General features: G+C 41.0%; 1 protein-coding gene across 1 annotated transcript in view; it reads left to right on the plus strand.

The window, feature by feature from the left end:
- Positions 1-16,477, plus strand: part of SCARB2 (scavenger receptor class B member 2) — a 77,409-nt gene that overhangs the window by 31,794 nt on the left and 29,138 nt on the right. The window contains exons 3-5 of the mRNA XM_047855895.1: positions 5,278-5,425; positions 6,500-6,688; positions 15,352-15,443. Coding sequence (XP_047711851.1) covers positions 5,278-5,425; positions 6,500-6,688; positions 15,352-15,443 — 429 coding nt within the window. The remainder of the gene's footprint in view (positions 1-5,277; positions 5,426-6,499; positions 6,689-15,351; positions 15,444-16,477) is intronic.

Here is a 16,477-nt window from a genome sequence, read left to right on the forward strand (position 1 = left end):
TTCTAAGTCACAGAGTTAGTAACTGAGGAAGCCAAGGTTGAATGCACAGCCTGGCAGTCAGCTGTTTACCCATACTTCACCTGATGTGCTCAGTCACTGCTGACAGTAAATCTCAACAAAGAGTGGTGTATGAGTGAAGAACCCAATGGGTGAAAGATAAGGATTATATGACAGTATTGTATGTATCTAGTTTATACAACATCTCCAAGAAATTAGATACTGCATAGATGTTAGTTTTCCAGCTTATTAAAAGTATTCCTTTTGGTTTCCTTATCCTGGGCTATTGTTTATCTTCTGTGATTGGTGAGATTATGTTTAATCGTTCGGGGGTTTAAAAACTTTTTTGTTTTTTTGTTTTGTTTTGTTTTGTTTTAATTTTTTTAACGTTTATTTATTTTTGAGACAGAGAGAGACAGAGCATGAACAGGGGAGGGTCAGAGAGAGGGAGACACAGAATCTGAAACAGGCTCCAGGCTCTGAGCAGTCAGCACAGAGCCCGACGCGGGGCTCGAACTCACGGACCATGAGATCATGACCTGAGCCGAAGTTGGATGCTCAACCGACTGCGCCACCCAGGCGCCCCAAACTTTTTTGTTTTATAAAGTAAGAACTCTGGGGGTGCCTGGGTGGCTCAGTTGTTTGAGTGTCTGACTCTTGATCTCAGCTCAGGTCATGATCTCACAGTTTGTGAATTCAGGCTCAGCATGGACAGTGTGGAGCCTGCTTGGGATTCTGTCTCTCCCTCTCTCTGCCCCTTCCTTGCTCCCTCTCTCTCTCTGTCTCTCTTCCTCTCGAAAACAAATAAATAAACAAACTGAAAGAAAAAAGTAAGAACTCTGTTTTAATGAAAACATGTTTTTATATGAAATACCTCTAAATTCAATCTTGCATTTTCCTGCCTGATTAAATAGTGCATGGCATATAACTCAACCTTTGCTTAATGTCGAGCCCCGCGTCAGGCTCTGGGCTGATGGCTCAGAGCCTGGAGCCTGTTTCCGATTCTGTGTCTCCCTCTCTCCCTGCCCCTCCCCCGTTCATGCTCTGTCTCTCTCTGTCCCCAAAATAAATAAACGTTGAAAAAAAAAATTAAAAAAAAAAATAGTAAGCCATCATATGAGCCTGTGATGTCCTGGGGCCTTCAACATTGATAAGATTTATTAGATCCACTAAATACCACGGATCGTATCAGGCACTCTCAAGTACAGTTCCTTAATTAATTATCTAGGTCTAAGATTTGCTTTGCCATTTTTTTTTAACCCTTGCTTCTATTTCTGGAAGTTTCTTCAGTCTTCTTGGACACTGTAGAGCAGTAATCGAGCACTTCTTGCTCTCAGTCTGCTGTTCAGCTGGAAACCACCCTGCTTCTAGTAGACTATCGTTGATGAGCTGTCGGGGAGACTTGGGTAACCAGACTTGTTTGTATTATTATTATTAAAGCCCCTCTCCTCGCACTGTGGCCTCCTTGTGGTTGCCAGAAGAGGGGAAACATTCTGGGTTTCCTCCATCAGTTGCTATTTTGACAGGGAGGCCCCCCACCATCCCTTTCCTTGGCCTCTGCAGAGCAGGAGACCACTTCTGATAGCCAGTGGCACCGTGTTCCTTCAGTTAGAACACAGGCCATATGTCAGTCATGCCTCAGGGCGACTGGTGGCTGTGGGAAGTCATGTGGCTAGCTGTGAGTGACCTGACGTGGCCCCTTGGCGCCTGCCAAGGGAATGAAGTATTTTTATAGTTTGGTAATCCTTGCTTTGAACTTTTGAAATTTATTGAGAAAACAAGTCAAGTTATAGTGCTTCAAGTGATTGGAGCCTCCACGATCGATTTCCTTTTAAAACACTAGGTTCTTATGGGCTAAACGATAAAGAAAACACTTAAAAAGTCATCTCCAGAGTCAGTAAACACAAGCCAACGTAAGTGAAGCGGGCTTGGAATTATTCAGGCCTCTAGCTCATGACATCTGGGTTCAGTGAAAAAAACGTTAAAAGCCTTAGCAAGGTTATCAGTTTTCATCATTAGTCAGAAAGCTTGGCAAAGTTGATCCCTGGGCTTCTGCACCTGGGTTGGGTCCCAGCTCTTGGCTCCTTGGCCTAGCTTTCTTTGAGGGCAAGTTTGAGGGCAAGTTGGTTTTCACCCTGGGGACACTTTTTCTATTTCTGGTTCCTTAGTGGTCAGCGAGGCCACCGCGGGGTCCTGGGCCGCAAATACCAAGAGCTATGCCTAGAAAAGGCTGTTCCCTTCACCCTCACTACAGGGAGGCTCTGGGACTCACCAGTGGGGAGGGGTGCCCCTCTCTTCAGGTAGAAACCTTGGTGCAGGCAGGGGTTTGCCTTGAAACGTCCTCCTCCAGCTCTAACAAGTCACTTTGCGTTAACTTACGTGTAGAGTCAAGGAGAACCTTGGACGTGGATTCAGGTGACCAGGATTCCACACCTGGTTCCCACACTTGCTGGGGAGTCCTGGGCTAGTTTATCTGAATCTCTGTCAAAGAACTGGGTTGTGATTTCTATATAAAGGTCTTTGGTTACAAGCAAGACAAGCTATCTCTGGCTAATTTAAATGAAAGGGGATTTATTTGAAGGCTATAAAGTGGGTTACAGATTCCAAGGAGCAGCTGGGAAGAGAGGACAGCTTTAAAGGTCCACATCACAGGAGTGCATGGCTCATCATGTGTGCACCACAGCAAGAGGAAGCCATCTTTCTACTGTGTTTTGCATCTTTTTTTTTAAGTTTATTTATTTTGAGGGACTGCCCACCCCCCCACTGCCAGCACAGAGTCCAATGTGGGGCTCAAACCCACAAAACTGTGAGATCATGACCTGAGCCGAAACCAAGAGTTGGATGCTTAACCAACTGAGCCATCTAGGCGCCCCAAATGTGTTTCACATCTTAAGGCTTTGTGCTCTGGATCAGAGGCCTAGGGAATGGAACTGGTCCAGCTTGGGTCCCACACCACCACCCAGTGCAGGAGAGGAAGGAAAACGGGGCTCCGAGCAGAAGAAAAGGAAATGAATGAGTGTCAGACAACCAGAGTCTGCAGGTTTCATTCTGTGGACGTTTATGAAGCACCTGTTGAGGGAGGCCATGTGATACAGTGGAAGAGCACTGTGTGTGATTTAGAACTTAGCTTCAAATTCTGACTCTTCTGATGCCCATCTGTGCCCTTTGTTTCCACATCTCTAAAAGTGGAGCCAAAATACTTTCTCTGTCTGTACCATGGGCTTGCTGTAAGGACTGAATGGAATCAGATGAAATCGTGTGGTTAAACCCTTTGAGGAGCTACGCGGGGTCAGATATTTATCTATTGCACATAACTTCGTGCTTAATGATGAAGAGCAAAGATATCTGTTTTGATGCATATATGTGTATATGTTTGCTTGTTATTTACTTGTCTATTTTTATTTTAAATTCTGGAAAGTGAGGGATACAAGTTTCATTAGCTTGCTTGGAGTACCTGAAGCATCAAGAGAATTCCTTCGTAATCTAAATGATGTCACTAAGCAGTTTACAAAGACCTGGTACAGACAGCCAGCTCCACCAGTGTTCAGAAAAGGCCGGTTGTGGTCAGGAAAGGCCTTGGAGGAGGTGGTGGGTAGCCTTTGTACCTTTGTCAGAATTATAAACTCTTATAGATTAGCCCGGTCCCATAGAAATACAATGTGAATCACATATATAATTAAGATTTTTTTTCCAGTAGCCACATCAAAAAAAAAAAAAGCGAAAAAGAAACAGGTGTAATTAATCTGAGTATTTTTTATTTTACCCATTGTATTAAAGTACTATTATTTAGGGGCACCTGGGTGGCTCAGTCAGTTAAGCATCTGGCTCTTCATCCTGGCTCAGATCAAGATCTCGCGGTTCCTGAGATTGAGCCCCACGTCAGGCTCTGCCCTGACAGCATAGAGCCTGCTTGGAGCTCTCTCTCTCTCTCTCTCCCTCTCTCTTTGCCCCTCCCAACGCTCTGTCTCTGTCTCTCTCAAAATTAAAGAAGTAAACTTAAAAAAATAAAAAATAAAAATAAATAAAATAGCATCATTTAAAAACAGGTAATCAATATCAAAAAACTAAGGAGATTATTTTACACTCCTTTTTTTGTGCTGTTTTTGAAATCTGATGTGTATTTTACCCTTACAACACATCTCAGTTTCGATAAGCCACAGTTCTACGGCTTAGCAGACACATGGCTACTGGGTCAGACAGCCTAGTCCTAAATAGAACAGGAAGAAGAAAAGGTAAGCAGCAGAGGGAGAGAAACAATAGACACAGGAATTTTGTGAACATCTACTATGAACCAGGCGGGGCCAGGACTAGCATAAACCATTGGATGAACAAAGTATCGGGTCCTTTTACTGGTCCTTTAATAAACTTTTTATTTAGAAGTTTGACGGTTTGTTCATCGTGGATGTTTTTGCATTAATTTTGATTTTTCAAAATGCATTGCAATATGATTTACCTTCAGTAGTGAGTGTTCTGGCACCCCTTTCATTTTGTACACAAGGCAAGTGCCTCACACCCTCCTTACCCTAGTGATGCCCTGGCTCCAGGCCCTTTCTGTGAGCTTTCTAATACCTCATCTGGGGGCATGAACCTGAACCAGACTGAACTGCATACCAAAAACAGGAGTGAACTCCTCTAATGTACTAAGTCTTGGGCACTTATTTTGTCAAATGAATTTTGAACTGAATTCAAGCTAGGAATAAAAAGGCTTTGGAAAAGAAATTGAAATTCAAACTGATCTATGAATTGAAAAATTTGAAAATATTTTGGAGCAAACTATCACTCCAGAGAGAGTTCAATGGCCTTGATTCCCTGGTCATGGTGACCCTTGACCATCGCATTTCCCAAATTGTAAGGGGGAAAGAATGAAAAGGCCAGTGTGTTGAGAGGACTGTATCCCAGGACTTATTTCCTTCCTACATGCCAGCTTTAATCTCTAGTTGTTAAGGGATCAGTATCTGTAAGCTCTCTAGAAAATGATTATAGTGGAATGTCTTATTGAAAATAACGTCCATGCTAAAAGAAAGGTAAAGTATTGCGCTTTTTTTTTTAATGTTTATTTATTTTGAGAGAGCAAGTAGGGCTGGGCAAAGAGAGAGGGAGAGGGAGAATCCCATCGGCACTGTCAGGGCAGAGCCCAATGCGGAGCTCAATCCCATGAACCGTGAGATCATGACCTGAGCCGAAATCAAGATTGGATGCTCAACCAACTGAGCCACCCAGGGGCCTCTTGCTTTTTAAAGTGGTGCCTATTTTCAAACAGAATGCTTTTCTTTCTTTTAGGGAACTTCGAAACAAAGCAGATATTCAATTTGGAGATAATGGAACAACAATATCTGCTGTTAACAACAAGGCCTATGTTTTTGAACGAAATCAATCTGTTGGAGATCCTAAAGTTGACTTAATTAGAACGTTAAATATTCCTGCAGTGGTAAGTAGGCATTTTTAGTATCATTATTGTGGCTTGTAAGAGAAAGGAAAAAGCCAAGTTAAAGCTGTTATGGGTTTTACATTTAGGAGTTACTAAGTTATGTTAAAAATATACAGATGTAAAAATATAAGTATACTTTTTACAGTTTCCTTCCTGAAAGTTCATCTGAGACATTTTATTCTGAGGTTTCTCAAGCAAGATTTTTTCAAATGGTGACAAAATGTGAATTTTAGGATTTTCCCTCCCACGGTTTCTTGCTGTGTCTTGGGGATCAGCTCTTGTTCAAATAAACATGTCTCTAGGAGTTGGGGGGGTGGGGGAGGGAGTGGATAGCCAATAATTTTTTAAAGATTTATTTGCCCCTTGTTTTGGCTCAGAAAATCTAGCAACAGAATTTGCATACACTTCTTAGTTTAGATTTCCATCTTTGGTTTTTAAATTCTCAAAATATACACTGATATCCCCCCACCCTTCCCAAATAGCAGAGACTGGGCCGCTCACAGCCTAGCGGGATTTCACTGTCTGTGTTATGACAATCCCATCCAAGAAAGACACATGAGACCCTGGAAACTTTCCTATTCACCCACAGCAACCCCTCTGAGGCTCCCACTCTAACTACAGGGTGACAACAACATATGCAGCTGGACACCCATGGTGGACTCAGGAGGGAGAAAGTATTAGATCTCATGTTTGGTCCTGCCCTGCTGCCTACTTGCGGGGGAGGGGGGGGGGCGGGCAATCTCTGGCTCCCATCAGAGGGGAAGTGGCGCCCCCTTGTGGCCAAAGATGCCAGTGTATTCACAAGCGTTTTTCTCGTTGCATCTGCAGTGCAGGGAGAATTCGAGAGCTTGCAAGTGGGAACGCTACACTCACACTTACAAAATATAATACTGAGAAAGGAACAATAACTGCAGAGTCTCATTTGTGAACGTGTAGCCAAGGAGGATCTCTCTGGCTGACTTTGCAGCTCTTCAGTCTTAACATTTACTTTTAAGTTTCCAGCCCTTTTTGCTGAAGGGGCCATAGGAGAGTGGGGTGGGAACCCTGCCTTCTGAACCTGCCTGTGTTTCTCAGACTGCCATGGAATGGGCCCAGCTCCGCTTCCTCCGGGAGCTCATCGAGGCCCTGCTGAAGGCCTATCAGCAGACGCTCTTTGTGACACACACCGTGGACGAACTGCTCTGGGGCTACAAAGATGAGATCCTGTCCCTCATCAGTGTTTTCAAACCGGAGATCTCACCCTATTTTGGCCTGTACTATGGGGTAAGTTGATCTTTCTTTTTAGATCCTTTTTTTTTTTTTTTTTTTTGAAGGAGCATGGATGCACAAGCGGGGAAGGAGCAGAGGGGGAGAAAAAGAATCTTAATTAGGTTCCATGCTCATCACAGAGTCCCACATGGGGCTCAAGCCCACGACCTTCGGATTATAACCTGAGCTAAAATCAAGAGTCTGATGCTCAACCAACTAAGCCACCCAGGCGCTCATAGAGTCTCTTTATTCAGGTGATGAAGGGGCTCTGCTAGCCAGATTTCATCTTCATTTTGAGTGTCTTCCAGAAAAAAAGACCAAAATTGCTTGGAATTCTAGATGTCTTGTAGAGTATGTGAAAAACAAGGAAGTGTTCTAGTTTTTAGGTGGGGGGAAAAAAACCCTTCTCCCACAATTTCGGCATGCCGCCAGCAGTGACTTTGAATGAGGGCAGCTATGAAAAATACAGAGTATGACTGTGCCATTAATCAGGTGCAATCTTTCAAACTATCATAAATTTCAGTGATAGGTGCCAAGTCTTCATTGATGACCTAGGGGCTGAACCCATGCATCAGCCTGACAGAGACAAGAAACTAAGTAGGAACATGATAGTCCATTAGAGGTGGGAGCTACGTGTTAGATTTTCAGACATGTCATTTGTGAAAGAGGATGGATAATTTGAAACTCTGTGTCCCTCATCTATGATTTCTTATGCTTATAAGTGGAATTTTGTGTGGTTCCTTGCAGATTTTATTCACTTTGGCTTGAAATAAAAAATATGTCAGCATTCAAGTATTATTCAAAGCATATGTTATTGCTGTATGAGTTTCAAATGAACTAAAATTAAAAGCAATTTTAAAAATCCACATTCCCCTCTATCTGTCCCCCCTACCAAGAAACAAAAAACAGAAAGCACTTGAGTAAAATGGATAGTGGGAGGTTGCTAATGACAAACTTAACTCAAGAAGAAAGTGACAGGTTAAGGGTGGGGTCTGAGATTGTGATGAATTTCCTCACCTTTAAATCTGTTGTTATTCTCTGGTTCTCACTACTCAAGAATCTTACTCTCATCCTGTTATATCCTAGAGTGTTCCTCTAGGGCAGATGGTGATAATGCTGCCGTGTGCATTCAGGGGTATACAAAACTTAGAAGCCATTCAAACAAAATAGTGAAAAAGTTCTTAACATTATGCAAGAGGCAGGGGTCCTAGAAATAGGGTTCAACTCACCTTGAATCCTTCCCTCTAGGGGAGCAGAATTGATAGATGCTCTCTAGCAGATCCCATCTTGGGGTGCCTGCGTGGCTCAGTCGGTTAAGTGCCAACTTCAGCTCAGGTCATGATCTCTCAGTTCGTGAGTTTGACCCCTGCATCGGGCTCTGCCAACAGCTCAGAGCCTGAAGCCCGATTCGGATTCTGTCTCCCTCCCTCTCTCTCTGCCCCTTCTACTGCCCCAGTCTCAAAAATAAATAAACATTTAAAAAAATTTTAGAAGATCCCATCTAAAAGGAGCCCAGCTTCCATAAAACCAGAGGAAGCACTGATTTCTTAAGCTGTGACTAGACATCCCTTCTGGAAAAAAATATCTGGTGAATTTCCAACAGAGATACAACAAAGGTTACTTTAAGGCCCTTCGGGTCCAAGTGGTTTCTGTCCACCTGCAAGGTAGATCCTGTTCCTAAAACCTCAGTATTTTTCAGGTAATTTTTCATTGTATAGCTTGCTTTTTGTTGTTGTTGTTTTTACATTACTGACTTCATCTGACTTCTAAGATCCTTTTGTATCTTTTTAAAATGTAACCCACATTTATGGACTGGTTAACAAATTGGCATTTTTATTTTCCCAAAGCAAGGTTGTATTGTTTTATGTGTTTATTTATTTATTTATTCATCTCGCTGCCTTGCCCTTTGTCGCTCCTTGTAGACACTGTATCTCCACAAAGCTCTGTACCATCGCTCAGTTAGATTCGTACCTTGAGTTCATTTCCCACATCCAGGAATAGAGCATAAGACTTGGAATCAGAGTGCCTCGATTTATGTTCTGACTTTTTTCACTTAATAACTGTGGGGCTATTTCTAAACCTCAGTTTCATCATGTGTAACTTGAGGCTAAAAGTATCCACACTTCAAAAATTGTTTTGAAAGGCTAAGTGAGAAGTCCATAAAAATGCTTCATAAACTCTGAATCACAGTACACATGTTAGGAACTGTTACTCCTTTTTCCCTTCATGACTGGCTCCCAAGATGACCCTGAATTAACATGACTGCTGTATCTTTTCCCTTTGGGAGCCAAACAGACTGTCTGCGTGTGGTTGGTAAAAAGGCAGTGTTTCTGTTCAGTTTGTCCCATCTGCTCTGGTCAAATACTGATTCTTTAGCCAACGGCACAAAAGTTCACACTTGAGCTGTCATTCATTCAAAGACCAGGATAGGCTGAGGAAGTACCCTCCTTCCGAAAATCTTTCCTTAGTTCTGCTGGTGTCATGCCAGCATCCCCCTCGGATGCCCCAGGCTTGCGTGCCTGCACCATCTGCTCCGCTACATGCACTGAAGAGAGAAACCTTGGTTAACGCGTTGAACGCTCTTCCTTCTAGTAGGAAACAGCCAAACAATTAATGGGGAGGGACAGCGTGTGAGAATGAACAGGATGAGTGAATGTAGAACATTGGCACAGAGCTTGTGAGAAAAAGGGATCTGGTTAAATATCCCATGCTCTTACTTCATATTGCGGGGCCAATCAGCATATTTTTACCTACTGATATTAGGGCACTTCTGTTCTCCTCCGCGTAAGAGAGTTCAAGCACCTCCCACTAAATGTGGGTCTTGCGTGTATAAAATGTATAGCTGTTAGAAAGTGTCTTTGAGAGCTCAGCCAGTCCAGCTGGTCCTTCGGTGGAGGGGGCGTGGGGTTTTGCTGACATCACACTAGTGGTATGACTGTGGTAGTCCGTCTCAGAGCACCTCTCCATCTCCTGCCATAATATGTTCCTTGTATCCAGCCCACATCCCTACCCCGATAACACAAAACCTATTTATTCCCGACTGTCCTCCAATAACAAAGGTTCCAGCAAGAGACAGGGAAGCATTCACATGCAGTGTCTGACTCTTGGGCAGAAAACGATTGGAGAGAACCCTTTCTGAATTACTGTGAAACATTTAAATGCTTAACTGCTTTGCTTAGGCTAGATCTGAGTTAAGGGGAGGACTTCAGGAGGTAACATCCCTTCATTTTTTAAATTGGTGGTTTGGCTTTTTTTTTTTTAAGTTTATTTATTTATTTTGAGAGAGAGAGAGAAAGAGAAAGCAGGAGAGGGGCAGAGAGAGAGGGAGAGAGAGAATCCCAAGCAGGCTCTGCCCTCTCAGTGTACTACCAGTGACATGGGGCTGGAACTCAGGAACCGTGAGATCATGACCTGAGCAGAAATCAAGAGTTGGTTGCTTAACCAACTGAGCTACCCAAGGGCCTTGGTGGTTCAGCATTTTTTATGTGGAGTATTTGAATTTTTCTCTCAGTTGTTGTAATGTTCACATTGCTGCTCCTAAAGAGAAGTTCTTTCTCATATCTTTTTAAAAATTTTTCTTTTAATGTTTATTTATTTTTGAGACAGAGGGAGAGACAGAGTGCGAGTGGGGGAGAGGCAGAAAGAGAGGGAGACACAGAATCTGAAGCAGGCTCCATCCAGGCTCTGAACTGTCAGCACAGAGCCCGATGCAGGGTGTGAACTCACAAATTGTGAGATAATGACCTGAGCCGAGGTCGGACGCTTAACCGACCGACCGAGCCACCCAGGCAGCCCTTTGTTGTATCCTAAAGTCATGTAAAACTTCATGTGGGGAGCACCACATGACCATTATGGATGTGGTCCATATTGATATATTGATATAGTTGGCAAAATAATGTTAAGTGACAGAAAGAAGAACCAAAGAAGGCAAAAAACATGAGAAGAGAATTCACAAAGGGTATGAATGTTTTTTAAGGCAGAGAGCTGAATTATTTGAAAAAAAGGCTTCGAACTCGGTGCAAAAAAAGACAAGTCTTATACTTTTTTTGGGGGGGGGGTCGTTCATCTAATTAACAAAGCTTAGCAAAAGTAACTTGGGGAATGTAAACTGATTTACCACACTATTTCCACCACTCTCCAGCTGGATGACCTTGAGCAACTTGATAATATGTATCAAAAGGCTTAAACATGTTCATGTTCTTTTCTCTAGTAATTTTACTTTTATGAGTCAGTGTAGAAAACAAAAATATTGGCAAGGTTTTTAGGCATAAAGATACATAAACATTCACACAACATTATTTGCAGTAGCAAAAAAATCAAAATTAAATATCCAACAATAAGAGAATAGTTAATTATTTCTACATAATATTGAGGAGTCATTAAAGTATACCTATGAAGAACTTTTGGTAACATATAAAATATGCTAAGGAAAATACACAATTTGTGTGTGTGTGTGTGTGTGTGTGTGTGTGTATACATATACACATATATATGTATACAGGATATATATATATATTCACACATATATGTACACATATATGTGTCCATGTATATATATATGTAAACATATATACATACATAATTGTGTTTATGTATAAAAATTGTGTGTATGTATATTACACATATATATCTTAGTTCTATAAACAAATCTTGTGTGGAAAAGATACTGAAAAGAAACATACCAAAATACAAATAGTATTTTCCATTGGTTAGGAAAATGATGAATAATTGACAACTTTTTATACATCTTTCTGTATTTTCTAATGAGAATTTATTACTTTTATACTCAGAAGAATGTATTACTTCTATAATCAGAAGAGAAATCTATTTTATTATTTTTTTAATGTTTATTATTTTGAGAGATAGACGGAGCACAAGTGGAGGAGGGGCAGAGAGGGAGACACAGAACCTGAAGCAGGCTCCAGGCTCTGAGCTGTTAGCACAGAGCCTGACGTGGGGCTCAAATTCACGGACCACAAGATCGTGACCTGAGCCGAAGTCAGATGCTTAACCAACTGAGCTACCCTGACACCCTGAAAAACCTATTTTAAAAAGAAAATAGAACACAAGTGCATTGCATCAACTTGTTATCCCAAAATGCATCTGTGTTAATACCCAAAAATATATCTGTGAAAAACCTCCAAAGATAGCCTAGAGCAATGAAAGTAAAACAGTCTTTGGTTATTTTATTATTCTTAGTTTGTCTACAAAGTGCCTGTCACATCATATGCATTTAATAATAAATATTAAAAAATGAAAGCAATTATAATAATGGTATTAGAGTGGATGCACCACAAAGGCAGCAATTTGTGTCCATTTTGTTCACTGATATACAGTGCTAGATACATGGTAGGCGTTCGCTAAGTGGTTGCTAATTAATGAATGAGGCCCACAGCCTGGTAAGCAGATCGGCCTGTGGAGTGTGGGGTTACATAGCTGGGCTTCAGTCCTACCTAGCTCCACCATTTGCTGGCTGAGTGATCCGGACAAGTTATTTAACTTCTCCTTGCTTTAGATTTCTCATCTATAGAATGAGGGTAAAATGGTGCATGTCTGTATTAGTTTCCTGTTGCTGCTTTTACACATGGCCATAAATTTAGGGGCTTAAAACAGCACAAATATAATTATCATCTTCCAGTTCTAGATCTCAATAGCCATAAAATCAGGGTGTTGTCGGGGCTGTGTTCTTTCTGGAGGCTCTAAGGGAAAATCCACTTCCTTGAATTTCACAGCTTCTAGAGGCAGCCTGCCTTTTTTTGGCGGGCACCCCTTTCACCATTGCCAAACCAAAAGGGAAACATCTTCACAGTCTCTTTGACCTCTGCTTGTCATCACACCTACTACTCTGACCTGGCCCCTTGCCTCTTTGTAAGAAAACTTAGAGTACCTGGGTCCACCCAGGTAGTCCAGGATACTCTTCCCATCTCAAGATCCTTAACTTAATCACATCTGCAAAGTCCCTTTTGCCATGTTAGGCAACATATTCACAGGTTCTGGGGATTAGAATGTAGACGTATTTCTGTCAACCACACTGCTTTATGTGGTGGTTCTGAGGATTTCATGAGATAATTCATACTATAATTTTAGACCAGTGCCAGGAATATTATAAATATTCAATAATTGTTAGCTCTTATTACTTTATTATTATAGAGGAGCTAGCACCCATGCTATTTCCCAGATATCAAAGCTCCAACCTCACATAGAGAATTTGTAAAGTTGTATAGATTATCTGTATGTGCCCTTAAGAAGTATAACTTGGAGAGAATATATAAGTGAAGAAAGCTTTCTTGAAAGCCCCAAGTATATATTGGGGCGCCTGGGTGGCTCAGTTGGTTAATCTTCTGACTCTTGGCTTCGGCTCAGGTCACAATCTCAAGGTTCGTAGGATTAAGCCATGCTATGAGTGCAGAGCCTGCTTGGGATCCTCTCTCTCCCTCTTGCTGCCCCTCCCCTGCTCATGCGTGCACATGTGCACACACTCTCTCTCTTTCTCTCTCAAAATAAATAAACAAACTTAAAAAAAGAAAGAGACAGGGGCGCCTGGGTGGCTCAGTTGGTTGAGCATCCGACTTCAGCTCAGGTCACGATCTCGCGGTTTGTGAGTTTGAGCCCCGCGTTGGGCTCTGTGCTGACAGCTCAGAGCCTGGAGCCTGCTTCGGATTCTGTGTCTCCTTCTCTCTCTGCCCCTCCCATTCTCATGCTCTGTCTCTCAATAATAAATCAACGTTAAAAAAACTTTTTTTTTAAAGAAAGAAATAATGGGACTATATTAATACAACTTTCTTTTGTTGCAGCTAACCTACAGTAGGGTCCTGGCCCTGGACTTATGCTTTCTTATTTTTCGTTATTGACATATAATTCACTTACATATAATTCACCAGTTTCAAATGTACAATTTTGTGGTTTTTAGTATATTCACAAGGTTGTACAACCACCACCACCACTGTCAAATTTTAGAACATTTTCATCATCCTCCCCAAAAAACCACACATTTGTTAGCAGTCACTTCCATTTCTCCCCTTCCACCAGCCCTTGGCAACCACTAATCTATACTTTCTGTCTCTATGGATTTGCCTATGAGTCTATAGAATTTTTTTTAATAGTTAAAAGGTTTGTGTCTTTTTTGTTTTGGCTTTTGTAAAGAAAAGTAAGATTATTGTTTTGTTTGAAACAAAACATAAGTAACCCCCCACACCTGCCCAACCTCTCACCTGCCCTGTGGGGTGCTGAGACTGCTGGTGCTGAGCAGGAGGCCAGGCTGGCCCAGGCTGAAGGAGAAGAGCCAGAACTCTCTGTGTGAGAGCTTCCTCAGAGCCTGAGAGGAAGGGCATTTGGGAATGGAGTTTGGCTTGGTTAGGCAAAAAATAAAATTAAAAAACTGAACACACATGCTTACTATTATACAAATGGTGGCCAAGAGGTTGGAACCATCTCTGGCAATTGAACATTTCTGTAAATGGAATCATACCATATATGACCTTTGTATCTGACTTCTTCTATTTAGCATTATGTTTACAAGATTCATCTATGTTGTAGCATGTATCAGCACTTTATTCCTTTTTATGGCTGAGTAATATTCTATTGTGTGGATATACCACACTTTATTCATCAGTCGATGGATATTTGGGTTGTTTCTACTGTGGGCTCTTATGAATAATTCTGCTCTGAACATTTGTGTACAAGTTTTTGTATGGACATTGAGATGTATATTTGGAATGGAATTCTCTTGAATATATAGGGAGGAGTGGAATTTGGGGTCATAAAATTTTGGGTTTGTGTTTAACTTTTTGAAGAACCACCAAACTACTGTCCACAGCAGCTGCATCATTTTCCATTCCCACCACCAGTGCCCAAGGGCCTCGATTTCTCCACAACCTCACCAACGCTTGTCCTTTTCCTTTATTTTTTTATGTTTAAAAAAATTTTTAGCATCATCCTGGTGGGTGTGAAATAGTACTATGGCTTGGCTTTGCATTTCTCTAGTGGCGGATGATGTTGAGCATCCTTTCGTGTACTTGTTGGCCATTTGAATATTTTCTTTGAAGAAATGTCTCTTCAAATCCTTTGTTCATTATTTAATTGGGCTCAAACTTTTTGAAACCATAAAGTAGTAGTATGGTTAATATGGCATTTAGTCAAACAGTCACTCTATATCTTAGTTCTGCTTCAGTGTTATGTAGCAGTTAGCCTCAACTAGGTTAGTTTTGTGAAGATTAAGTTTCTCAGTTACTGTATCAATTAGGGTTCTCCAGAAAAACAGAATCAATGGGAGAGCTCTAGCTACATCTGTAGTATCTATCTATCCAAGAGATTTATAGGTATTAAGGAATTGGTTTGTGCAGTTGTGGGGCAGCAGGTGGCCAGTCTGAAATCCCTAGGACAGGCTGGCAGGCTAGAAACTCAGGCAGGAATTCTACATTGCAGAACTGAGAATTCCTTTCTGTCCAGCAAACCTCAGATTTCGTTTTTAAAACCTTCAACAGATTGCATGAGTCCACCCACATTATCGTTGGTAATCTTTTACTTAGCCAATTGATTGTAAATCTTCATCATGTACAAAATATAGCACCATCTACATTAGTGTTTGACCAAACAACTGGGTACCGTAGCCTAGACAAGTTGACACGTAAAATTAACCACCACAATTTCTTAAAATGATCGTGTTCACTTATTTTCAGAAAAATGGGACTAATGATGGAGACTATGTTTTTCTAACGGGAGAAGATAATTACCTTGACTTTACAAAGATTGTGGAATGGAATGGAAAAACGTAAGTGTAATGATTTTTATTTTTAATTATTTTTTGAAATTTGAATATACTTTTTGAATATATTTAAAATTTGAAAATTTTAAATTAAAAAAAAATTTTTGCTTAAATTGCACATCTGCTTATGCGTTATTTCAAAAGAATTTTAACACTGTCATTTTTTGGGTGTCGTGCTCTATAAATATGTAAAATATCTTTATAATTACTATTTTATAAATCAGGATTGGGGCAACACACTTTACAGATGAAATATTAGTGCTCTGTAGATTGAGCTCAGCCTGGCATGAATTACAAGTGGCAACAAGTTTCACTTTCCTTGTGGTCATTGAATTGATGTGTAGCTGCAACACAGACACTTTAAAACCACTTTGTTTGGGGGCACAGGGAAGAGGTTCTCCTTTTAATTTAATTGATGACTGTGTACTGTTTATGTGTTTTTCTTTAAAGATAAAATACATTCGAGTTCACCATTATGGTATTTCAGAAATATTTTTTTTTAACATTACTAAGAAACAAGCTATTTCTAAAAAGGAGCTGAGGCAGTTTGTAGTAAAGCCACGTATAAGACAAGATGATTTCTATGAGAGGAATTAGAAACCTCAGAGAGAAGAAGAGGGTAATTCTTTAGGGACTGAGGCAAGAGGAATTCTGTTCTTGAACATTACATTTATATCCAAGCTTCCCAGAAAAAAATGGTGTGGAATATAGGGAAACCCTCTGTACTATCTTCACAATTTTTCTGTAAATCTCAAACTATTTTTATTTTTATATATTTTTAATGTTTATTTATTTTTGAGAGAGAGAGGGAGAGAGAGCGAGCATGAGCAGGGTGGGGGTGGAGGCAGAGAGAGAGGGAGACAAAGAATCTGAACGAGGCTCCAGACTCTGAGCTGTCAGCACAGAGCCTGACCTGGGGCTCAGACTCGTGAACCTTGAGGTCATGACCTGAGCCAAAGTCGGATGCTCAACCGACTGAGATACCCAGGCACCTCTCAAACTGTTTTTAAATAAAAAGCTTGTTTAAATTTTAAAAAGTA

This window comes from Prionailurus viverrinus, chromosome B1 (assembly GCF_022837055.1).
Source record: "Prionailurus viverrinus isolate Anna chromosome B1, UM_Priviv_1.0, whole genome shotgun sequence".
NCBI classification, from domain to species: Eukaryota; Metazoa; Chordata; class Mammalia; order Carnivora; family Felidae; genus Prionailurus; species Prionailurus viverrinus.